Genomic DNA, 26,404 nt, shown 5'->3' with positions numbered 1-26,404 from the left:
TATAACTCCAGACACACTTAGATGTGCTGTAGTAACACCCACCTACAAAACTGGACATAAGCAAACCACCTGTAACTAAAGATCAGTATCACCTCTTCCTGTCTTTTCAAATGTATTTGGCAAAGGAATATTGACTCATGCAACTGAGCTGAAAGCTAGGATACTTTCATGTACTTTTATGCGTTCTTAAATATTTCTCTTTCTGAAGGCAAGTTCTGGGCAGAAGTTCTGTCTCATAATTTTACAGTTTTCTTTGGTGACCAGAGGTTGAATATACTGCTACAGCTGTAAGTTCTTTTATTTAACATAGGACCGGATTTAGGATCTTATACACCCATCTTCAGGTGTCGTAGTGGTACTTTCAACCTCCGGTATATGCTCTGTTGTGGATGTTCCTCTGACAGGACTGTTTCTTTGGTGAATTTTCATTTTAATATGAAGTCCACTAATTATGGCTGTCTTCTTGGTTTCATTTATTGTTATAGTATTTGATCTGCCTTAATATAAACAGCATTGTGATGAAGTTTTTCTCAGCCATCATCAAGTCATCTGATATCCCTTGCACAGTTATATTACCCTGTACAATAATTTCACAATCCACACGCTTAACCCCCTAAAATGTTCCTCCCATCTCCTTTGCATGTTCTTGCATAGTTTAAAAATGTACAAAAGCCTCATTCCACCATCTTTCTATTGTACACCAAGAATTTCCTATCAGACATTGCATGTAACCTACTTGACTTCAGCACTTGTTGTTTTATTAAGAGACACTCACGCAAACTGAAACCAGTTCTCTGAGACTGCAGACATGTGTGCAAGTTGCGTTTGCATGAGTGTATATGTGGGTGTGTGTATGTGTGTGTACTGCTGATAAATGCCTTAGTGGCCAAAAGCTATAATCATGTGAATCTTTTCGTTGTGTCTATCACGACTCAGCATCAGTGCTATATGGTGAGTAGCAACTTTCCTTCTCTGGTATTGTTGTAGTCAACACTAATTCACACAATTTACAAATCAAGAATCTGTAGATACTATTTCATATGTTAATTGCTCAACGACATACATGATATATTCAGAAACTGAAAACAATGAATGGTTATTTACATTATTCTAATTAATGCCTTTGACAAACAGAGCCTTACCTTTGATTTTGACTTGGCCAGGCCTTCCTTAGCACGAGATACAAGTCCAGTCATGTCACCAGCAAGGTCTGGTGGACGCGGGCCTGTCACTTCATCTTGGTTCCCACCGACACCTGCATTTGCAAGTCTCTGTGTGAGATCACGTACTGAACCTGATTCTCTTTTGGGTGAGTCAGGAGTCTGTGCTGTTCCTTCCATCTCGTGACCAGATGTGACACTTTTCTGGTTTTCTGTATCAAGACCAAAATCTTTTTACTACATGTGAGGAAGACAATACCTTTCATTTAAATTGTCAAGTTTTCTGTACATTCTTCATATTAATAGTGTACAAGTGCACAATAACCTGCTGAATGACTGATGTATCTTTTTCTCAGGTCAAATACTTAATGAATTTGAGTGTTCTAATTTGTCTTTGATTAATAACTAACGTGCAAAAGAACACTTTTTTTCTTCTCATATGAGTTTCGTGCTTAAAAAATGTGCTGTATTAAACATTTACATACATACTCAGGTGTCTGTAAGAGGCAGTCTGTAAGAAGCATAGAAATTACACATTAGACCACATATCCATATCTGTTTTGTTTGTCCTTGTCTTTTCTATCTTTCTTTTTTGGCTACTCTGTTTCCTCACTTCTCAGTTACTCCATCTTACCTCCTGCCAATGATCAGTTTTACTCATGACTACCTTGTTGATTACAACAGTTCACTGTCTTGTGCTTCACATTTCCAGTCTTTGACAATATGTGACAATTTCTTTCCAACAGCTGAAAAAAAATAATAACCATACCAGAGACGATACAAGTATAACTAGATGATGACAATAGTAAATTCCTGAGAGATTAAAACTAAATTAATGTCTGTGGGTTGAACTTGGTGTGTTGCAGTCCAATGGTATGTTTTAACTCATTACTTCCACTGTGTATCATCTACTTGACCTATGGCTCTATGTAATTTTTTTTTTCCTACATCACTTATACATCCTCTCCTAAACTTCCTCTTTTAATTTTCATACTAATCAAGCAATTTTCATTTCCAAAAGCTTAAGATTCAAATTACTTTTCTATTGTGTTTGACAATACTGACTATTTTGTGCCTGTTTTTTGGAAATATTGGTATCACTTCAGCCTTCCACAGCACCCATTTAAGGTGAGAGATGGCAACTGCATATTGTAAAAATAATAAAGAAACTGACTACATAGTGCAAGGTGGTCAGAAGGCACAATGTAGCCATACATGTGTACATGTGCGCATATGTATATGTGCATACATGTACTCTTTATTTTTAAAAAAATGATATTTACAAAAGCTACAACAATTTCCGGTCTTGTTTATGTGCCTTTCAGTGGCTCAACACCTATACTATTGAGTGAGTTGTTACTTTTACTCTTTAAATTATTTACATTCCACAAGGACCTTCCACTGCCCTTGCTTAGGTGTAGATGTTGTTCCAAATGGGCAATGAGCGATATTTAAGTTTTGCTTATCAAAGAAACCTGATTTTTTTCCTTTATTCTTCCTTCTCAAAACAGGTGAGTCCCTCTCACTTATTGCCTGGAAACCTGGTTCTCTTACCATCCTCCATCCTCTTTGTTTTCTCAAGAAGGAAACCTGTTGTTCCAAAAATTAGGAGTGCTGCGTTCTACCAGCAGTACTAAGAATTGTAACTTGTGACGATAAGTACTCGTCAGCATTTCTTTCTCTGTGGTTTTAACTAGTTTCTGAATTCAACTTCCTATTTTAAACAATCTTGAGAAGAAGAATATTTGTAGGAGCTGAACTTGGTGAAAATATGGATATTCAATAGCAGATTGTGTTTTAAACTGAAAATAACACAGACATTGCTTAATAAGCAGAAATAATTATAATACAAAAGTTATTTCTCTGTAATATTTCTTTGTGACACAATGTATGCAAGCAAATATAGAGTATGTTTGTCCAGAAAGTAGTTTCTCTTCACTATAGTGCTCACAGAAACAATGTTACTGTGGGACAGTCCATCTGAATGGAAAAGAAAAGAAACCTCCATTGACATGATACACAATTCTTTAATTTTACTTTCCTCAGTTGTTATCATATTCCAAGTGCTTCCCTGTTTTGATTCTTTACACCCAAATTAAACTGGTAACACCACCTTCCACCATAATGATAATGCTTCACAATATCAAGATCTTCATCAACTCATGTCAATGAAATTTTGCCTGTATGTACTCTGCCGCTCTCACTTCTGGTGTCACTGAACGCAAAACAAAAGAGCTACAAATACAAATAAGCTATTTTTCTATGATTAACCTCCCATTTTGTGTACCAACTTTATGAGAAAAGCAAAAAAGTGAAGTATTGATTAGTTGCCTTTTTGCACAATTTCTACATTGCGCCCCGCATTTCACACGTATGGCAGAAACTCAACAAATAACATGGATTATTTCTGAATGATAGCTTGCCTTCTGAACTATTTTGAACTAGGAACTGCACTTTTATGTGTGTAGAGCTGTATCCTGGTATGTTTATGTAGCAGCTCTAAATAAGTATAATTTTTCACTGCTCTTTGCTGCATATTTCTTTTTATACACTGCAGTAATATATTCACCACTGTGTGGCTCCCATTCAGAAATGGCTGCATAACCCTTTTTGACAAGCTCATACATTCTCATCAGGATAGAAGGCTACAATGAATTCCATTGGTTGACCATAACATTCACTACAACATCTATTGCAGTATAGCAATGATACGTAGAGAATGAAATTAGGACATACACAGTAAATGGCCTTAAATGAATGATCTCACAATCTATATTCTTAGTTAACTGACAGGTTGTTTCCATTTATTTGCCCTAAGTTCAATAATATCTTTTAATATCTCTTGCCTTGTCCATTCTCCTGTACAGCTTTATCAAGGTATTTCATTTTTTCTAATTTAATTATTAACAGAATTTTTATTGTCAATTTTTTTGTTCACCATATATCTGTTTGACTGAAAGTACTACAAAAATTGTTTATTTGTGTTAATTCTTTTCCAACTGTTTATTTACTTTATTATTGGTCTTATGTTTACAGTAAAACTGTGTGATAATAAAACACAAATTGTTATTACCACGATTTTTCTTTTTAACAGCCCACTCCCATTTGACCTGCTAAGATAATTTACTCTGTATTTTAAAACTAGTATGTCTATATCTTATGTTAAGTTATCAACATCAAATTCTTTGAAAATCTGAACTAGAGTCATTCTAACAGCAGTCCCATACATGTTAAGACAATGCACATATGAAACCATGTTTTGATGTTGTATTATTGTTATTATTATTATTATTATTATCATTACCATTATTACTAAAAGTTCTGACATTAACTGTACTTTTTCATTATTATCTGAGACTAAGAAAACATAAGTCAAACACATTCTACAACAGGAGTTAACAAAGAGTAGGAAATTATTATACAAAGACAACACAGAAAGGCATAAATGTAAAGTGTGATGAATAAAAGGCAAATGAGTACAGGGTGATCTTAGTATTCAGAAATGATACAAATGAGAAATTATTTTCAGATAAATTGCTATGAAACAGTACATAATACAAAGTTGCATATGACCCATGAAAAGTATAACAGAAAGGGTGCAATGTACTGTCAGCAACAATATTAAGTAAACAGAGATGACATGCACAATTCCAAGTACAGGATGATTGGAAGTTTTCAAGATTAGAGAACAATTATAGTTTGGAACAAGGAAGACGTTACCATGGAAAGGGAAGAGTGAGTACTTCTATAAGGTCTATTTAATTGGATAGATAAAGGATCTACTCACCAAGTGGCAGCTGAACATAGACATAAAAGACTCTTGTGGTTGGCAAGCTTTCGAAGCTTCTTCAGGCAGAAGGGTTGAAGGGGAAGAAAGAAGGGTGAAGGAAAAGGACTGGAAAGGTCTAGGAAAAGAGGTAGATTTTGTGAAAGTCACCCAGAACTGCTGGTCAGGGAATACTTATCGCACACGATGAGAAGGAAATATTGATTGTTGGGGACTGTACTAGATGAGATTTGAAACCCTGAGAGAGTACCCAACAATCAGTATTTCCTTCTCATCCTGACCCATGGTTCTGGGTGACTTTGCCAAAATCTACCCCTTTTCCTAGACCTCTCCAGTCCTTTTCCTTCACCCTTCTTCCTTCCCCTTCAACCCTTCTGCCTGAAGAAGGAGTCACCAGCTCCGAAAGCTTGCCAATCACAACAGTTTTTTATGTGTGTGTTCTGCTGCTGCTTTGTGAGTAGATTTTTTATCTATCTAATTAAATAATTTTATCAACAATTGATTGTTTTTGTTGTTATATTCTATAAAATCTAGATGTACATATGCCCACCACAAACCACTGAACAGAGCATGATGAACCTTAGTCCATGCTACTATCAGTCTCTTCTTTGTGTGTTCTATTCACAGACTGAGTAAGGGAAAAAATGACTACATGTGTCATTGCATGTTTTACCGCTTCTTTTCTCATCCTTCTGAATTTTATATAGGATGTGGGTTTTAAGGGAGAGGGTAAGGAGTCATTCCAATCCTGGGAGCGGAAAGACTTACCTTACGGGGAAAAAGGGACAGGTATACACCCGCACACACACACACACACACACACCCACACACACATATCCATCCACACACAGACACAGGCAGACATATGTAAAGGCAAAGAGTTTGGGCAGAGATGTTAGCCGAGGCGGAAGTACAGAGGCAAAGATGTTGTTGAGTAACAAGTGATGTACAAGGGGCGGCAACTTGAAATTAGTGGAGGTTGCGCCCCTCGTACATCACTTGTCACTCAACAACATCTTTTCCTGTACTTCCGCCTCGACTGACATCTCTGCCCAAACTCTTTGCCTTTACATATGTCTGCCTGTGTCTGTATATGTGCGGATGGATACGTGTGTGTGTGCGCGAGTATATACCTGTCCTTTTCCTCTGTAAGGTAAGTCTTTCTGCTCCCGGGATTGGAATGACTCCTTACCCTCTCCCTTAAAACCCACATCCTTTCGTGTTTCCCTCTCATTCCCTCTTTCCTGATGAAGCAACCGTGAGTTGCGAAAGCTTGAAATTTGTGTGTGTGTTTGTGTGTTTTTATTGTGTCTATCTACCAACACTTTCTCGTTTGGTAAGTCACAGCATCTTTGTTTTTTAATATATTTTTCCCATGTGGAATGTTTCTTTATACAAAAAACAAACACCGCCCGAACAAGCCTTAAAGGCACCAATGATACTGTCTGGCCACCATGTCATCCTCAGCCACCCACACACCCCTGCAAGCCTACAATGTCCTGGCAGACTACACTGTGTCAGCACTGCAGCTCAACTGGTGATGGTTGTGGTGGTGGGGTGTCCAGCGGAGTGTACGAGGGGAGAAAGGAGATGGAAGTGGGATGTTGTGTTGGAGAAGGGTGGCTGACAGATGGGAGGGAGAGACAAGAGACACAGGAAGGGAATGTGGCACTGGTGAGCTCATTACGACCACTAGCAGGGACAGTTGTGCACAGTGCACAGTCATGTGGAGGGCTGGATTGGGAGGAGGAAGTAGAACTCAGGAACAGGGAGGGTGCAGACAGGAGAGTGTTAGTGTAGGATAAGTGATATTGGAGTCACAAGGCAGGGCCAGAGTTGGATGTAGGGCAGAGGCTTTTGGAGATTGAAGCCAGGAGGATTATGAGATTGAAAGGTGTACTGCGTTGACAACTGACTTTGTAATTTGGAGAAGCCTGTATTGGAGGTAAGTTCCAAATGGCACACATTATGAAGTAGCCATTGAAACTGACGATGTTGTGCTCAGCAGAGTGTTGTTTGTTGACCACTGCTTGACAGTCACCATTCATTTGGATAGACAGCTGGTTGGAGGTCATGCCCACATAAAATGCTGTGCATGAGCTACAGCAGAGATGACATATATCGTAAAACCTTCCACAGGTTACCCTCTCTGTGATAAGATGGGATAAGAATAGGATCAGCATGTGACGGGACTTGAGTAGTATGTCCTAACTGGGTGTATTGTATAGGTCCTGCACCTTTGTCTTCCAAAGGGCTAAGACCCATATGGAAAATGATTAGAATGAGTATGGCATCAGGATGAATGATGATACTGCATAGGGAGGGTGGCAGAAGACCTTTTTGGGAGAGTTGGGAAGAACTGCAGCACATGATGTCTCTCATTTATGGGCATGATGATGAGTATTTAAAATCCTGGCAAAGAATATGATTAAGTTGAACCAGTTCAGGACGATACTGCATTCTTCTCTGACACCCTCCAAGCACATCCTGTTCATAATCCTGTCGCAAGAATATCATATTCTATCAGAGGCACAGCACGAAAGCAGTCATAATCTAGCTCTGCCATAACTTCTGCACAGCATGCCATAACTTCTGCACAGCATTTTATATGGCCCACCAACCAGCTGTCCACCCAAATAAATGGCCACCACCGAACTGTGTCCGAGACCAGAGTTTGTCCACGCAGTGCAGGGCATGCCATTTAATACAGCACGTTCATTTTCAACAGTTGTTTCATAGCCCAAATCCTTCCCACCAGAACCAACGTAATTGAATTATGAAGATGGGAACTGTATGTGCAACAAATCCTTTAACTCCATAATCCTCCTGATCTCCATTTCCGCTCATATCTGCCTCACATCCACTTCCATCTCTGCCTTGTGACTGCAGCTTCAATCACCCTGCACTCACAACCTCCTGTTTGAAACCTCCCTCCTCCTCTGTTCTACCTCTCCCTCCCAATCCAGTCCATCATGTTGTTATGAGTCATGCATAACTCTCCCTGTCACCAGCCCAAATAAACTCACCAGTGACACATTCTCATCCTGTGCACCTACTGTTTCTCCCTTCCAGTTGTCAGGCCCCTCCTCCAACTCAATCTCCACTCCCTGACTCCTTTCTCCCTTCATCCTGTCTACCATACTTATCCTCTCACCCAGTTGAGGTACAGTGCTGGCACAATTTAGTCAGTCAGGACAATATATCCCTGTGTGTGTTACTAATTGTAACATTACTGGTTGTAAGCCTCATCTTAGGTGCAAACACCAAATGTTGTTGGCAGTTAGGATGGACAATTTTTCTTGGGAGGTAGGAGTAGTTTGCTCAGGTACCTGTACACAGAAAGTGGGGCATTGTGTGACTGGAAATGGCTCAGGGAGGTGTGTGTGCTAGATGAGAAGCAAGTTGTCCAATTTGGTCAAAATATTTTAGCATAATTGAGTGTTGGTGACAGCTGTAGTTTAAACTGTGACACATAGACATTAGCATTATTATTATGCAATAATAATGCACTGCGTAATGGCTTCATACATGTAAACACTTTGCCAATGTTTCAATCTCCAACATAATTTTCAACAGATGGTAGTGCAGAATAAACTATTGTTTTAATCCAGAAACTTGTGTTGATCTTTTTCATTTGGTAGCTGTACCACTTTTAGCTATTTTTGGTGGTGATGTTTTCAGACTTTATACAAGAATTCTTACTAACCCATCAACTGGACGACTTTTGCATCTTTATTCTTTCCACCATTTACATTCCATCAAAAACTTTTCATTGCCTTATTTAGTTTAAAATACAGTACATTTAACGGTAAAAAAAAAGTGAAAATAAAAATTTCCTGCCCAGGAAAATATGTCTGTTTTCTAAATTTGACTGGAAATTTCAAAACAGTGAACATTTTGTGTTTATGCTAGGCTGAAATTTTCTTAGCCGTTTCAGTAGCTGCTAAGAACATGTTTATCTTTTGTCTCACGCAGTATTCATTATGACCTATATTACAAAATAATTAACTGGGTTGAAAAAATTAGTTGTGAAAATAACTAGATTACAGCTACAGGAAAAAACTAAATAGACCAGTGACTAAACAGAACACACAAAAAAATAACCTTCTTATTTACAGTACAATAATGTGCAAACTTTTACCCCTATACTGCCATTTGGGTTCACTGTCTTCCCATGTCCCAAATAAACTCCTGTTGTTGATAAATGTTGCTCTTTCCTTATTTCACTGCTTCCTTCTCCATTCATTCTATGACTTTTATTTATTTATATTTCATCAACATTTACCTCTACATCTTCATCTACACACATGTTCTGCAAGCCACTGTATGATGCATGACAGACGGTACCTTATATCATTGACAATCATTTATTTTCTTGTTTCATTCACAAAATGAGCAAGGGAAAAATAACTGTCTATTCATCTCTGTGTGAACCCTAATTTCCTTTATCTGGTCATTATGTGAAATGTATGTTGGTGGCAGCAAAATCCTTCTGCAGTATGCTGCAATTCTTGAGTCTCTGAATTTTCTCAATAGTGTTTCATAAAAAGAACGTCATCTTCTCTCCAAGGAGTTCCATTTGAGTTCATGAAGCATCTCCGTAATACAGTACTTGCTTCTTGACTGTACCTACCAGTAACAAATCTTGCAGTACACCTCTAAATTGCTCCAGTGTCTTCCTTTAATCCGCAGCTCTCAAGAAAGGGTCACATGAGTGTTCTATATGCAAACTCCTTCACAGACAAGCTACATTTCCCAAAAATTCTCACAATAAACCAAACTTGACCATTTTATTTCATTACTACTGTTCTTACATGCTCATTTCATTTTTTATCTCTTTGCAACTTTATGCCTACATATTTAATCAATGTGACTGTGACAAGCAGCAGACCACTATTACTGTATTCAAACATTACAGAATCGTTTTTCTCACTCATCTGTATTAACTTATATTTTCATACATTCAGAGAAAGCTGGCATTCATCACTCCATATAGAAATTCTGCCTAAGTCATCCAGTGTCCTTTTACAGCCACTCAATCACAATACTTTCCCATATACTATAGCATCATCAGCAAACAGTCACAGCCTGCTGCTCACCCTATCTGTCAGATTACTTGTATATGCAGAGAACACTCCCCTTTTGTAATCCTGATAATATCCTTGTCTCACATGAACACTTACTGCCAAGGACAATGGGCCAGGTTCTGTTACCTAAAATTCTCCGAGCCGCTCATATGCCAGGGAACCTATTCCATATTCTCGGACCTTCATTAACAGTCTGCAGGGGGCACTGTGTCAAATGCTTTCTTGAAATCTAAGAATATGGAATCTGCCTGTTGCCCTTCGTCCACTGTTCACAGAATATGATGTGAGTAAAGGGCAAGCTGAGTTTTGCATTAGCAATGCTTTCAAAATCTGTGTCGATTTTTGGACAGAGGCTTTTCTGTCTCAAGGAATTTTATTTTATTCGAACATAGAATGTGCTCTAGAATTCTGCTGCAAACAGGTGTTAAGAATGTTAGTCTGTAATTTTATTGGTCCATTCTTTTACCCTTCTTATCTCCAGGAGTCACCTGTGCTGTCTTCCAGTCACTTGGGTCATTGCGCTGAATGAGAGATTCATGGTAAATGCAAGCTAAGTAAAGGGCTAATGCAGTACAGTGTTCTCTGTAAAATCAACCACGGATTCGATCCAGACCTGGCAACTTATTTGTTTTCAACTCTTTTGATTGATTCTCTACACCAGCAATTCCAACTGCTACGTCCTCCAAACAAGAGTCTGGAGCCTCACTCTAGTCAAAAACAATGTTCTGTCCACATAACTTGCTTAACATGAAGGGAAATTCAATTTCATTTTCACAGTCACTCTAAATCATCCATTTCTTTCCTGTAAGTTTGACCATGTTGTACTGACAGTAACATATCAATACCTTATACTATCAATACCTTATACTATCAATACATCTGTAAAAAATTCTGGAGCATCCACTTCCAAAAAGTCACCTGCAAAAGTCAATGGTGTAGCATGAAGTTTTGTACCTCTATTTTAATAAGTCACTGGCAACCTGCCACATCTTCACAGTAATAGTACTAGTAATAGTACTAAGTATCTATGGCTGGACAGCTTGTCTGGCACAGCAGTAATAAATTATATACACAAACCTTCCTCATGAATCAATCTGTCTATTAGTGAAAACTGTATTAAAATTGCTACAGTAGCTCCTGAGATTAGCCTTCACATACAGACAGAAAAATACAGCAGGGGCTTTATTTTTAAATATGCATAGATACTTGTACAACAGAAGTTTGTGCTGTCTAGTTGACATTAAATGTCACTTAGACTGTATAATAATGAGTTCTGTTTAGTATTTAAATACTTGGCATGGTAATTCAGAATGCAAAGTAATGAATTGAATTCTGAGGGACAACAGGTTTTCAGACAATGTAATGTTCTTGGCAGTTTGGAACAAATGGCTAAACAGTTTTATGAAAAACATTTGATATAGTAATTGTATATTTTCCTGAGCTGTTAAAATACCTTTCCTTTATACTTTCATAAGTAAATTTCCAACATAAAAAATAGCCATTACTGAAAAGCTAAAAAAACTGTTATTAGAGCTAGTATGGTGCAAAGAAACACAGTACACTAAAGTCGCAGGAATGAGACTACTGGGAAACTGCATGTAAGCACAAGAAACAATTTACTGTTGAAAGTGTGCTATACGCTCCAATACATTGCGTGTGTAAAATGCAGCCACACACTGTAGTTAACATGAATGCAGAAGGATTTTTTCCCTATGTAACCTTGGTGATGGACAGCATATAATAATTCAAAAACATAATTGAAAAACTATAAAAAATATAGAAATAAAATTCTGATAAAAGTGAAAAGTATCAAAAAACAAAACAAAAATATAAGTACCGTGTGCCACAATTGAGGCACGCAAAGAGGCGGTGGTCTCCTGCTGCTCGCGGATGAAGCTCCGCTGGCGCTCGGCACGCTCTCTACGCCTCCTCAGAGCTGGTGTCACACCTGCATCACCGTCTGTCCGTGCAAAGTCCACATGTCACTACTGCTCACATATGATTAATTTTGAGATTATCTATAGTTGGTAATGAGGCAACTTGTCCTCTCTCTTCAAGTGAAATATTATAAGCATATAAGATACAACAAACCTTGCAGTTATATGATAATTTCAGCAGATTTTGCAGTACATTTTGGAAACAAAAATGAAAAGAAATATATTATGTGCAATCATCCCTCATAAAATGTCCTAAAAACATGAATATATAAGTAGCCTGGTCAATGCAGTCACTTTTAATGTCCGTATGTGTTTGATATACAAGCTCACCATCCATAGATGAATGAATTTTAGACAAGACAAAGACTACTCAACTCTTAATTTGAGAACTAGAGAGGCTATTTAGTTGGAAATAGAGTGTTAGTACATTATATTGTGGATCCCAAAGCATTTTAACTGTCTTGTCTTTCAATGAACTTGTCACAATTAATTTTACTTCAGTCATTTTTTAGTGTTATTGATAAGGCTTATGTAATAATTGTGTTAATGAAGTACGCTTCATTGCCTATATGTTTTTTGTTTTCTTATCTGGGATGAATGTGTCCAACATATTCTCAAAATGAACTTTGGTTAAACAAATCACATAAAATGACTGGACAGTACTCATCTCAAGAGGCCAAAATTCGTAATACTATTGATCAGTGGAAAATACTAATTCTAACTTTTGGAACTTCCTCTGTTTCTTCTTCCAGGAGGAAAGAGAGGTTGATTGGGATAGGCTGGAAAGTAAGGGCAGATCACTCAACCCTTATGTTGCACGGAACCAATCTATTGTCACTAGAAGATACTCTTTTTTCCCCAATTTCTTTTAATAAAGCTCTAGTTCACAGGTGATAGAATGGACAGATTGAGAAGTAAAGGTGAATTAAGGGGGAAGAGAAATGAAAAATGAAATGAGTAAGGCAATTTATAAATAGGCAGTAAGAAATAATAAAGGAGGAGGACAAGAGGGTGAAATCACTATAAAAAAAGGAGAAAAATGAAAATAAATAAATAACTGAGTATATAATGAAAATTTCTCATTCGTGTAAGTGCAGTTTGTTAAGTGTAGAATGATGGTGGAGTGGAGATGGAACTGAAGTTCAGAGAAATTAGTAATGGGTGGGAGGATTCAAATAGTGCAGCAGTAACAGCCATTCAGGCCTCAGGAGTCATATTGTTCAGATTCAGATTCTTTATTTTCCGTTGACCACATGCAGTGAAATAGGCTTTATTATAATGATGTCAAGATACATAAGAAGTTACTATATTAGTTAGTGTTTACATTACAAGTACAAATTATTTATGCCGCATTAATCAATTGTACAGTATTGCAATCATAGACTTAAAGCTCAATTTCTATGTTACAGGTATCCAAGAATTCTGTATAATTGCGGTATGGATTGTCTATTAACCATTTGTGCAGTTTATGTTTAAAATTATTGAAAGGTGTATTGAGTGCTGTATGTGATAATTTGTTAAATAATTTCAAACAGTTCACTTTGTGAGAGTTGCCCGTTTTTGTTCGCCTATGTCTAGGAATATCAATACTCTCTTTGTTTCTGGTGTCATGAAAGTATATGTTCTCTCTGGTGTTAAATTATGTTCTGTTCTTTTAGCATATATCAGTGATACAGAAATATGAAGATTTATCACTGTCATTATTTCCATTTTGATGAATAAGTCAAGGCAGTGTTCCCTTGGACCAACCTTTTTCTGCATTAGTTGTGCATCACTGACATGACATGAGTGGCCCCACAGTAACAGCCCATAAGATATATGAGACTGAAAAAGCCCAAAGTAGACTGTTCTGAGATATTTGTTACTCACTAAATCAGGCAGTTTCCAGATGAGATAGGACACCCTTGATAACTTTTTGCAGATCTGGTTGATATGGGGTTGCCAGTTAAGTTTGGAATCAATGTGTATTCCAAGCAGTTTTATGGATTTTGGTTCTACCTCATTAGCCAGTCCCAACTGCAGATGCTGAGTTTTCTCTGGATTATATGGAAGTTTGTTAGCCGAGAACCAGTTTAGTGTGAAGGTGAGAGTGTCCTATAAATCTCGATCTGTGCTAATTAAGATTGTATCAGCCACATAGCAGATAACTGACTCAGGCCCAACATAAGATGGCAAATCATTAACTGCAACAATGAAGAAGAAAGGACCAAGGACAGAGCCCTGAGGTACACCAGATGCAACATTATTCATAGAAGAGTGTCTGTTTTGAATTGACACAAATTGCCTCCTGTCATTTAGGTAAGAGTTGATTATTTCTACCCTGTATTATTTATACCATAATACTTTAGCTTGGCTAGTAGGATGTCAAAGGGGATACAATCAAAAGCCTTGCTCAGATCACAAAGTTCAAGTGAGACTGTTTGTTTATTTTCAAATGCTGTTAATGTCTGATTGGAGCATGCTCATAAACTAGGTGAGGAGTGTCCTCATGACAGACAGTTCTTTAGTAGCAGTAAAAGTAGTGGTATTTATACTCATCCATGTGTCACTTTAATAAGAAGACCGGACATGTTATGGCGTTACAGCTTAAAAATTTAAAATATAAAACTTTACTTACTTACAAGTCTAGTTTGAAGAGAATGGGGCAGGCAAGAACCAGCCAAGCAATTGCCTGAAGTAATTTCGGCAAACCATGCAAAAACTAAATCACAATGGCTGGGTGGAGATTAGAATTCCTATCCCTCTGAATACAAGGGCAATGTGTTTAAAAACATACAGCCTGATTCAGTTCATCCCTGGTGTACAATACTGCTTTGATTATCCATACATGCAAATAGGTTACTTCATAAAGAAAAAAACTGGTGCTACATAGTTCTGTAATTTTTAAGAACAGTTACTGCACATATTATGCATACATTATTCCATAATGTAAGAAGCTGGTGCTACACTATTATTTAATTTCTCAACATGAACATGTGAAACCCAAATAACTCTGTTCTTCCATGAGATACAGAAAGCTGTAGAGACTGGAGCCCAAATTTTTGCTGTGTTCATTGATTTCCAGAAGTTGTTCACTACAGCTCCACACTGTTCCAAAATGAACAGAGTATGAGTTATGAAGTATTAGATCAACTCTGTGATTGTATTGAAGAGTTCCTAGCAAATAGAACACAGCATATCAGTCATAACAAAGACAAAATCTCAGACACAAAAAAACTTTGGTTATACCCCAAAGGAGTGTTATAGGAGCATTACTGTTCACTACACACCACACACACACACACACACACACACACACACACACACACACAGAGAGAGAGAGAGAGAGAGAGAGATCCATGACACTGTTCAGGATGGTACAGAGTATACAGAAAAGTAGTAATGCTAGAAAATTGTAATGAAATGTAGGGAGATCTGCACAGGATCAACACTTGGTGTAGGGATTGGCAGTTGATTCCCAATATAAACAAATGTAATGTACTGCTCACAAACAATTGCCGAACAGCCCCTGGAAGCAGTGACATCTGTTGAAATCTAACAGTGTGCACAAAGAGTTAATTAAAATGAAAAGACCACATAAAGGTAACCACAAAAAAGGCACATGTTGGCCATGCTCTTTCAAAAAATCCTTAGGAATTGTAGCCCACTGAGAAAGAAGGTAGCTTATAAATCCTCTTTCGACTGCTGCCTGAATATTGCTTGGCTATCTAGGACGCACACCAGAAAGGAATGATAGAGGAAACAAAGAAGATCCAACGAAGAGCAGCACACTTCATCACAAGTTCATTTGGTAAGGTTCATTTAACAAGCACAGTAGTGTCATGGACATGCTCATCAACTTGGGTGGCAAGCATTAGAAGAGAGGCAATGGGCTTTATGGTGTGGTTTTTTGTTGAAATTCCATGAATGTAATTTCCTGAAAGAGACAACCAATATACTCCTTCTTCCTATGTATATCTAGCAATAGCACCAGCACTGTAACATTGCAGAGTTGAGCTCACACTAAGTCTTACCAACAACTGTTCCCCCTGTGCACTGCACGTGACTGCAACACTAAAGGGAAACAACTCACATTGAACTCGCAGTATCCTCCACCACAAAGCATGAGGTGGCTTGCAGCATATAAACACAGGAGTAGAAGTCAATTTGTGTCCATTCATGCTTTCAATCAGTTGCTTCTGTAAACAAAGTCATGTAGTATACACAACTGCCTGGTAAAAAACACAAGTGGTTTCTCACATTGTTCTGATTTTTATGTTTTAGGAGTTACTGGTGATGAAGCTGGAATATGTAGTAGTGAGTGGGACAAAGAGGTGGCTTTTACATCTAGATTAACTTCCATATTCTGCAAGCTACCTTACAGTGTGTGGTGGCTATAACACACTTCATTTTTCCCTTCTCTGTTCCATTTATAAATGGTGTGTGAGAAGAATGACTGTTGGTAGATTTATGTATCTCTGATTTTCTCATAATTGTCATTTCATGAGACATACATGGGAGGAAGTTATATGTTGCCCAATTATTCTTGAAACACTTGCTTTCAGAATTTCAAAAGTAAACCTCTCCATGATACATATTGCTGCTCTTGTAGTGTCCGCTACTAGAGTTTGTTTGACACCTCTGTAACACTCAAACGCTTATAAAGTAGTCACATGATTAAATGCACCACTTTATATTGATCCTCTCTCTCTCTCTCTCTCTCTCTCTCTCTCTCTCTCTCTCTTCTATTAATCCAACCTGGTAAGCATTCAGGACTGATGAGCCACTTCTTCTCTTCTTCTATTGATGAATTACATTTCCTGAAGTTTCTTCCAATGAGTGTCAGTCTGCCATCTGCTTGATCTACAATCTGTTTTATATTTTCTCTTTAGCTCAATCTGGCCATTTAATCCTAGCTATTTTGTGGTAGTCTTGCTTTTCCAATGGTTTCATCACCAATGGTGTAATTAATAGTAATGGATCCCTTCTGTTTGCGCACATACCTTACATTTACTCATGTTTAGAATCAACTGCCAATCACTGTACCAATTGTCCATCCTCTGCAGGTCTTCCTGCGCTTCACCAGTCTTTCGGTATTGTAACCTTTCTAGGGACACCAGCACTGTCTGTGAACAGCCTCACAGAGCCTCTATTACTATCTGCTACATTACAGATAGTACTATGATAACTTACTATTATTATATAGTTATATCATACAAAATTATATTATAATTTACTATTATAATTTAACCGATTTGCCATATAAATGTTTATTCGATAATAAATAATATATTACATTTATATGTTGACAAGATCATCTACCTGTGGACATTTACTAATGAGCACTCTTTCTGAAGTACGACTTAATCTGGCACTACCTAAAGCCATGGCTTGTAATAACTGTTGTTTCATCAATTTTGTTGATGACAATAGCCGCTCAGCTTCATCTAATATATTGTGGTATCATGTGTGTAATAAGGCCAATACTTCTGAAGAAGATATTTTTACAAATATCGAAACCATGGTCAAGGGATAATAAACCTTTATTTGCAACTGGTTGACTGATTTTTCAATCTGTTCATATAATTAAATGTATAAAATGGATGATACTATTCACAAAGTTGTTAAATTATCGAAAACCTAAATGGGCTCACAATTACTTACCTTCAGAAGGAGCAACCCTCAGTACAACTGAAAGAACATAAAAAAACTGTTATCTTAGCTGTTTGAGAAGAAAGGAAAGAGTACAGTAGGTCATTCAGAAGTTTAGTGAGATCACTGTAGTGGACTATTAAGCACTGTGCCAGTGTCAGCTCAAAGATGATAGAAGGAGGAGAGACAGAAAAGATGTACGGGTGAATATGGAAGAAATTAGTATGGGAAAAGTTAAAATATAATTCAAAATAAGATTAAGTAAAAAAAGTAAATAAAGGACTGGTTTCAATTAGCTGTGGTGGAGCTGTAGTAAGCTGTAGTGCGTGGATACATAGAACAGGTTCTGCAGTACGATTCATTACAGGGACAGAAGGAATGTTAGGATTTAACACCCTGTTGACAACGAGGTAATTAGAGACAATGTACACACTTAGATACGACAAGGAAATCAGCCATGTCCTTTCCAACATTTGACTTAAGGAAACCAGGGAAAGCACAGAAATCTACTCACTTAGATAGGATAAGATAATCAGCCATGTCCCTCTCTGTGCAGGTGTACGGCACATGTAATTTAATCATTTTCATTACTTGTTGTGCAGAAGATGTACCTCAGAGACACAAAAATGTTAATGAATTCTTTTCACAATTATGAATGGAGATACAAAACTGTGGATGTTCCACAGCAGTTTATTTAAGTTCCAAGTTAGTTTTTTTAATTTAATGAACTGAATCTCGAGATTCAGAATGTCATAATTTCATTGTAAAATAATACATTAACATATTAACTTATACGACACACTGAGCTGCATACAGAGACAACAAAATGGCTGTTACACATTGAGTTTTAAACCAAAGCCTTCTTCAAAAGGAAAATATATACGCACACACACACTTTCACACAAGCAAGCACACTCCATGCACTCATGACTGCTCCAGCCAAAATGCATTCCAGCAGGAGTGGCCAGAGATAGTAGTCACATGTATGTGAAGTGTGTTTGTTTGTGTGAATGTGTGTGTGTGTTTTCCTTTCTGAAGGAGGCTTTAACTGAAAGCTCAAGGAGCAACATTCTTTTCATTGTGCCTCTCTGCAACTCAGCGTATCATCTTTATGGTGAATAGCAATCTATCCTTTTCATAATATTGTTGATATTCCAGCTTGGACTTTCCGTTGTTTAATTTAAATATATATTTTTGAACTAAGCAATGCAAATTTTCTCCAAAATGAATTCAGTTGTCATAAACAAACTGTAGTCAAAGCTCTCAGTTTTCCGCAGCAAATACTGTACAAATTACTGCGAATTAAAATACCTCTCCCCCCCTCCCCCCCTTTTCCCATTCTATATCCTCCTTGGAAAGCACTAAATTACACTGATAACAAATTGACCACCATGCTATATGTAGGTAGGACTTCATAGGTACTGGTACTTGCCAACAAGCTAAAATCCACCAGGAATACTATAGCCCACATTCTGAATAAGTGTAAAGACAAGGTTCCACATTTGAAATAGAGGTAAATTTATAGGATCTCTGCAATCTAAGTGACCAATTTAGTATTGGAGGGCAGCGTGGAGGGTAAAAATCGTAGAGGGAGACCAAGAGATCAATACACTAAGCAGATTCAGAAGGATGTAGGTTGCAGTAGGTACTGGGAGATGAAGAAGCTTGCACAGGATAGAGTGGCATGGAGAGCTGCATCAAACCAGTCTCAGGACTGAAGACCACAACAACAACAAGTGGCAAATTATATCTAGGTCAATCAAGGAGAGCTATAACTACTACACTTACTGACCATGATAGGAGTTGGAGACTGATAAAGAAAGAGTCTACCTTTGCTGAACGTGCTCTGAATAAATGTCATTCTTATGATACTGAATGTGATGTTCTCCATAGAGGAGCTAAATGCAGAAAACTAACATTACTTAGAATTCTGGCTATTAATAACCACCCATCAAAGAATCCTGACCTGATACCTATAGACCAAACACAGTTTTATTATTCAGTATTACTGAAGAAGCAGCAGCTGCTTACTGTTTTTCGTCATCATTAGACGATGTGCTTGTCATAACTGTTCCACACCCACATTACATCATTCCATAGGCTCCTTTCGGCTCTCTCTGTGCCCCCCCGCCCAATCTGCTTTCTTCGGCCTGTTCATCACATTCACCAGTTATTTTGTCCATCTAAAATAGTAGTCTGTGCCAGTGAATAGTCACTTGCACATAGTTTATGGCCTTATGCTTTTAATCTTTGGGTATACTGTAATATAAGATTTATTTGCTCAGAGCTTCTTTATGAATTTCATTATGTTTTTTCAATATATATTTAGTTGTAAAAGGACACATATTTTTGGAAAGATAAACTTTGTACAACTACAAAATTCCACTGACTTTGTGTGGATTATCTTTTTAGACTTAAGTTACCTGAGGATGGTCTGTAAAGCTAAAATCAGTTCATAATAAACTATACAATATACATTATTGTGGAATATCAATATTGTGTGCTTAAGTTTTTAATATGTTTGGTTTTCATCCTAACTCATTCAAACTGGAGGAAGTGTATACTAAGTTTGAAAAAGAATACGAAAAATATTTGCATGCCAAGCAGCTATAGAGAATGCACAAAAGTTATATGGTCAATAAACTTTTGGAATTTGACGTTTTCACATCTGGTAGAATTGGAGGTAAGGAGTGGATGACATGGACTTTACAATGATTACATAGCAAAGCTCCCCAGATTCATTTTCCATTTTACCCCCTTATGCTGTGTGTCTTGTCCCTTTATCCTGAGTGGCTTCCCTCAAAATACCTATTTTGCTTTGTTCCATTTTCCATCCTTTCGCACACAAAGAGAACCCAGAGTTTAAGAGTAGTGTATAACACAAATTATTTCCACATGGGTAGATCCAACTACACATAATTGTATTTGGTTGTTCCTATATAGAAAAAGTCTCCCAAATGAATCTACAACCAAATATAGATAGGAAAACCTGTTATGCACCAAAGAACAACAGACATAGGCATGGCTAAGAAATACCACAAAAACTTGCTTTCAGAACCAGAGGTTCTTTCATCCAGTAAAAGAACTGTAGGAAAACATGGTAAACCCAAACCTAGATGTTCAGTCAGTGCCTGAAAGTAAAGTTCAAGGAAGGAAGGGAGATTGCAGTTCAATGTCCTGTTGACAGCATGGTCATTAGTGACATATCACAAACTCAGATTATGGAAAGACGGGGAAGGAAATCAGCCATGCCCTTTTCAAAGGAACCGTCTGAACATTTTCTTGGAGCAATTTAGGGAAATCATGAAAATAAACTAAATTCTCCCAAATGCAAGTCCAGTGCATTAACAACTGCACTATCTCTTGTAAAGCCCAATATGTTACCATGTGCCAACTTCATTTCCCAATAGTTTTCTATCTAAAACAAATATTTATTGTGATAATATATTTATACAAATGGTAAGAAATAACAATGTACAGAAACAGATAGGTATAATGAATTTGACATAAAAATACCATATCTATATCAAGAAAATTTAGTCATAGGAATGCTCTCTATTTGGTACCATGTTCATCTTTTCATATAAACCATTACTGAGGAATGTCTGACAAACAATATTTTGTTAATTTCTCCCTCAGTTGATACCATAATATCAGCTGCTGATAAAACTATACTATTACTACTACTACTACTACTACAACTAGAAACTATAAGTACTGCATGTAAAACTATTTTGTAGTTTGAATAATTAAATATATGATTCCTAACCCTGAATTCTTGTATTCACGAAGAACTAAGGTTCAGGACATGTTGGTTTATATTTACCATAGTTTACCTGAAAAACATCAGGTGAATGCCAAGATGGTTTCTTAGACAAGGCCAAGCTGAGTTTCCTTCCTCATCCTTGTTTAATTACATAAGTGTTGCATCTCTAGTATCCATGAAGTCACAAGGTTATTAAATCTCAAACTTGCTCCATTCCATTTAGCTCTATGTTATTTAGTTTCCACACAACACAACCAAACACCAGTGACCCTCATCACTTTCACAGTGGCTGCACATTTTCAATAACTATTGTGCAGTTATGAAGCCAAAGACTAAACAGTTCACTGTGTGTATTTCTGTGAAAGCTTTTAGGCATTTGTGGGTTACTTCACTGTTCTACATATAGTTTGGCAGTTAGGTCTACAATGACACTAATATTTCTCAAACACATAACTGATACCAAAATGCACTTGCCTCTTGCAAAATTTGCAAGGCTTTTAGAATTGAAGGTAAACTTACTTCTGTCCTTATGGGAGCTGTCTCCATAACCAGGTGGTGTATGGGATCCGGGAGAACCTTCTTCATCTTGACCAGGGACCAGCAGTTGATTTGATGATGGTGACTGCTGTTGTTGTTGGCGAAGAGAGAATGGGGATGTGCCGGTTGAATGTCGGCGTGACTTACGTCGTCCAGTAGCTGGTACTGACTCTGTCAAAGCTTTCCGCTGCCGCAGTGTCTTCCTACATATAAAAAATAAGGCAAAGATATATTTTTAATCCATAATGTGGACAACATAGTGCATAAATATTGTATATTATGAGTAATTATAGCTCACTTTTCTTGACACTCTCACATAAAAAAAATTATTTAAAATATATCTATACAAGCATTATTAATTTAAAAACTGGAACATAAGCAACACAATATGTTAAGATAGCTACTCACTATACAGTGATGGAATGCTTCCTTCATATGATGAGTGGTTACTGTGCTAATTAAATTAGTCATCCAACATTATAAAATCTGTTTTCTGACCAGAAACAAATTAATCTCTTCTGTCAATTCTCAACTGTAAATGCACTCCCTTAACAGATACCTGTCTTATTACCTAAAATGGTTCAAATGGCTCTGAGCACTATGGGACTTAATATCTGAGGTCATCAGTCCCCTAGAACTTAGAACTACTTAAACCGAACAAACCTAAGGACATCACATACATCCATCCATGCCCGAGGCAGGATTCAAACCTGCAACCGTAGCGGTCGCACGGTTCCAGACTGTAGTGCCTAGAACCGTTCGGCCACACCGGCCGACTCTTATTACCTAAGTACAACTTCATATTTGTTCTGTGTTCATCTATCCATCGTAATTTGCTGATTAAGGTTGTCCCTCTTTTCCATGTGTACACTGTTCCTACAGAAAGAAACCTTGGCAGTGGGTTGATGACAGGTACATGTGGACAGGTGTGGGCAAGTGAGTGATACATAGTCAGTCTTGATGCCAGGCTGTAGCATATGTGTTCATACACCCTGAGCGCACGTGGGAAGGAGTGGCCACTTAGATCTACTTATATTTGTCTTCTATTTCCCAGACTTGACAGAATTTCTCATTAATACCATGCTTAAGTGAAGATTGGAAAACTAGGCAAGATGTACTGGCAGTAAGAGGGTATATCATGAAACTTGCTGGAGTTCTTAGTTGGTAAGAACTCTGTCTGCAGCAGGCAAGGTTCCAAGATTGACTCCCTGTCTGACAAACAGTTCTCATCTACCATAAAGTTTTGACTAATTATCTATTTCTATAGAAACTATAGTAGAGAACTAGACATTTATAGCATGAAGAACCAGGCTTCAATAAGAAGAGGCATCTGACTATTCTGTCTCTTCTTTCCCCTTGTTTAATTTTTTTATGGAAAGAACAATAGAAACACAAAAAAACTCACAAAAATTGTATATTTCATTGACCAAATGCATTACATAAGATTTTTGATGATATAATAGTCTCTGCAGTTTCAGAAAAAAGATGTATTATGTATTTTGGCTAATTTACTGGGCAGTTATGATCTAGGAATGAACAAAAGCAAAATCAAAAAGATGGCAAAAGAGCACTTTGACATGCAAGTAAGATCAAGCATTAAGATAGGAAATATATCTACATCTACATTATTACTCTGCTATTCACAATAAAGTGCCTGGCAGAGGATTCAATGAACCACCTTCATGCTGTCTCTCTACTGCTCCACTCTCGAATGGCACGCAGGAAAAATGAGCACTTAAATTTTTCGGTGCGAGCCCTGATTTCTCTTATTTTATCGTGATGATCATTTCTCCCTATGTAGGTGGGTGCCAACAGAATGTTTTCGCAATCGGAGGAGAACACTGGTGATTGAAATTTCTTGAGAAGATCCCATCGCAACAAAAAATGTCTTTGTTTTAATGATTGCCATTCCAATTCACGTATCATGTTGTGATACTATCTCCCCTATTTCGCAATTATACAGAACGAGCTGCCCTTCTTTGTACTTTTTCGAGGTCATCCGTCAGTCCCACCTGATGCAGATCCCACACCGCACAGCAGTACTCCAGAATAGGGCGGACAAGCATAGTGTAAGCAGTCTCTCTGGTAGACCTTTTGCACCTTCTAAGTATTCTGCCAATGAACCGCAGTCTTTGGTTTGCTCTACCCATAATATTATCTATGTGATCATTCCAGTTTAGGTTATTTGTAACTGTAATCCCTAAGTATTTAGTTGAATTTACAGCACTCAGATTTGTTTCACTTATCATGTAATTGAAATTTAGCTGAGTTCTTTTAGTACTCACGTGGATAACTTCGCACTTTTCTTCATTCAGGGTCAATTGCCATTTCTTGCTGCATACAGATATATTATCTAAATCATTTTGCAAGTCGTTTTGATCATCTGATGACTTTACAAGACGGTAAATGACAGCATCATCTGCATACAATCTAATACGGCTACTCAGATTGTCTCCTATGTCATTAATATAGATCAGGAACAATACAGGACCTATAACACTTCCTTGGGGGACACCAGATATTACTTCTGTTTTACTCGATGACTTTCCATCTATTATTACGAACCGTGACCTTTCTGACAGGAAATCACAAATCCAGTCGCACAACTGAGGTGATACTCCGTAGGCACGCAGTTTGATTAGGAGACGCTTGTAAGGAATGGTGTCAAAAGCCTTCTGGAAATCTAAAAATATGGAATCAATTTGACATCCCCTGTTGATAGCACTTATTACTTCATGAGTATAAAGAGCTAGCTGTGTTTCACAAGCACGATATTTTCTGAATCCGTGCTGGCTATAATGAAGCAAACAAATAAATAAAGATGGCTGCTTCAGACAATACACTAAGTGATAGTAATACATGTTTGGTGGGTATTAACAGACCAATCACAGCAGTCAAACCAACCTTCAAAAATAAAAATGATTTATCAATGAGCAACACTTTAATATGGAGTAACTAAAGATGAAGTCAAGATATTAACTTGAAGGGATTTATCTATGGTCATGAAAGAGGAAAAACAGAGATATATATAAGGATGTATGATGGAGTCACAAAAGCATCCAGTTTGAAAGAAAATCCAGTCGGCAAATATTAAAAGAATTAGACAAAAAAGGATACAGATTGAAATCTTCCAAAAGAACCACTGCATTATTTGGACATCTAATGCAGCATACCAAACTCATAAAGAATATCTTTGAAGTGAAAGTTGTATGAAAGTAAACAAGAGTTAAGCTCAGAACATCCATATTACAAAAGTGTGATTAGTGGAATGAATTGCACAGCTACAACTAAATGGTACAGATACTGAGAGATAGAGAAGTATGGTTATATCAACAATATCATAAGAGAATATCAACAATGACAGAAGGGAATGATATCTATGATGATTTCTTTTTCAAGACTGTTCTGTGTTATTAAAATCATAACTATTTATTACCTAATGGCATCATCCAGTTGCTTCAGTGGTGTTCCCTTCTCTTCTCCATCCTCATGGTGGAGAACTGCCTCATATATTTGGAACTGACGAAGAAGGTCCAAGTCTGTTCCTTGCTTTGACATGTACCTGCAAATATTCAGAATTCTTTATCATGTAAGTAAAAAGAAAGAAAGAGAGAGAGAGTCATTTATAATTTTTATGGTGTGCAACATTACTTTTTTATTCATTATGAGACACATTGAATTTATAACAAAAAAATGGAAGACATTAACTTTCCACATCCTATTCATCTAGTCTGCCTAGGAAAAGAACTATTAGTTCGTAAAACTAGGATAGTGTATCACAGTATTTTCATTGTGCTTTTCTGCAACTCAGCTGGTCGTCTTTACGGTAAGTAGTAATCTACCCATTTTGTAATACTGTTGTAAGTTGTACTTATCAAACAATGGAAAATCCAGGATGGAATGTAACAATACAAGAGAAGGAAAGTTGCTACTCACCATATAGCGGAGATGCTGAGTTGCGATAGGCACAATAAAAAGATTCACACAATCATAGCTTTCGGCCATTAAGGCTTTTGTCAGCAGTAGACACACATACACACACGCACACACACACACACACTCACACTAGCGCAACTTGCACACGCGTCTGCAGTCTCAGAGAGCTTGTGTGTGCTTGTCTGTGTGTGTGTGTGTGTGTGTGTGTGTGTGTGTGTGTGTGTATGTGTGTCTACTGCTGACAAAGGCCTTAATGGCCGAAAGCTATGATTGTGTGAATCTTTTTATTGTGCCTATTGGGACTCAGCATCTCCGCTAAATGGTGAGTAGCAACTTTCCTTCTCTCGTATTGTTGAATGTTGTACTTAGTAAGTCAACCAATATGTCCAGGTATACAATTCTGCCTTGGAAGAAATCACATATGGGGTTCCCCATGGCTCAATCTTGGGTTCACGTTTGTTCCTCATACATGTAAAGAATCTTCCATTTGCAAGCAGAATTAGTTAATATTGCAGATTACAATAGCATTGTAGTCGATCAATGCGTGCATATAGAAACAGAAT

At 37.4% G+C, this 26,404-nt stretch overlaps 1 protein-coding gene across 5 annotated transcripts in view; it reads right to left on the bottom strand.

Annotated features, from left to right (window-relative positions):
• The window catches only part of LOC126481662 (FH1/FH2 domain-containing protein 3), a 650,693-nt gene that overhangs the window by 94,323 nt on the left and 529,966 nt on the right, over positions 1-26,404 (bottom strand). For 4 of the 5 annotated variants that reach the window (XM_050105589.1, XM_050105587.1, XM_050105586.1 and 1 more), the window contains 4 exons: positions 25,342-25,467; positions 21,888-22,108; positions 11,872-11,994; positions 1,143-1,372 (listed from right to left, as the gene is read on the bottom strand). In XM_050105589.1, the coding sequence (XP_049961546.1) occupies positions 1,143-1,372; positions 11,872-11,994; positions 21,888-22,108; positions 25,342-25,467 (700 nt within the window). The remainder of the gene's footprint in view (positions 1-1,142; positions 1,373-11,871; positions 11,995-21,887; positions 22,109-25,341; positions 25,468-26,404) is intronic. The other variant, XM_050105590.1, reaches the window with a different exon arrangement.

This window comes from Schistocerca serialis, chromosome 5 (genome assembly GCF_023864345.2).
Source record: "Schistocerca serialis cubense isolate TAMUIC-IGC-003099 chromosome 5, iqSchSeri2.2, whole genome shotgun sequence".
NCBI lineage: Eukaryota > Metazoa > Arthropoda > Insecta > Orthoptera > Acrididae > Schistocerca > Schistocerca serialis.
Note: the sequence above shows the minus strand (reverse complement) of the source record. Positions and strands in the feature narration are given on the sequence as shown.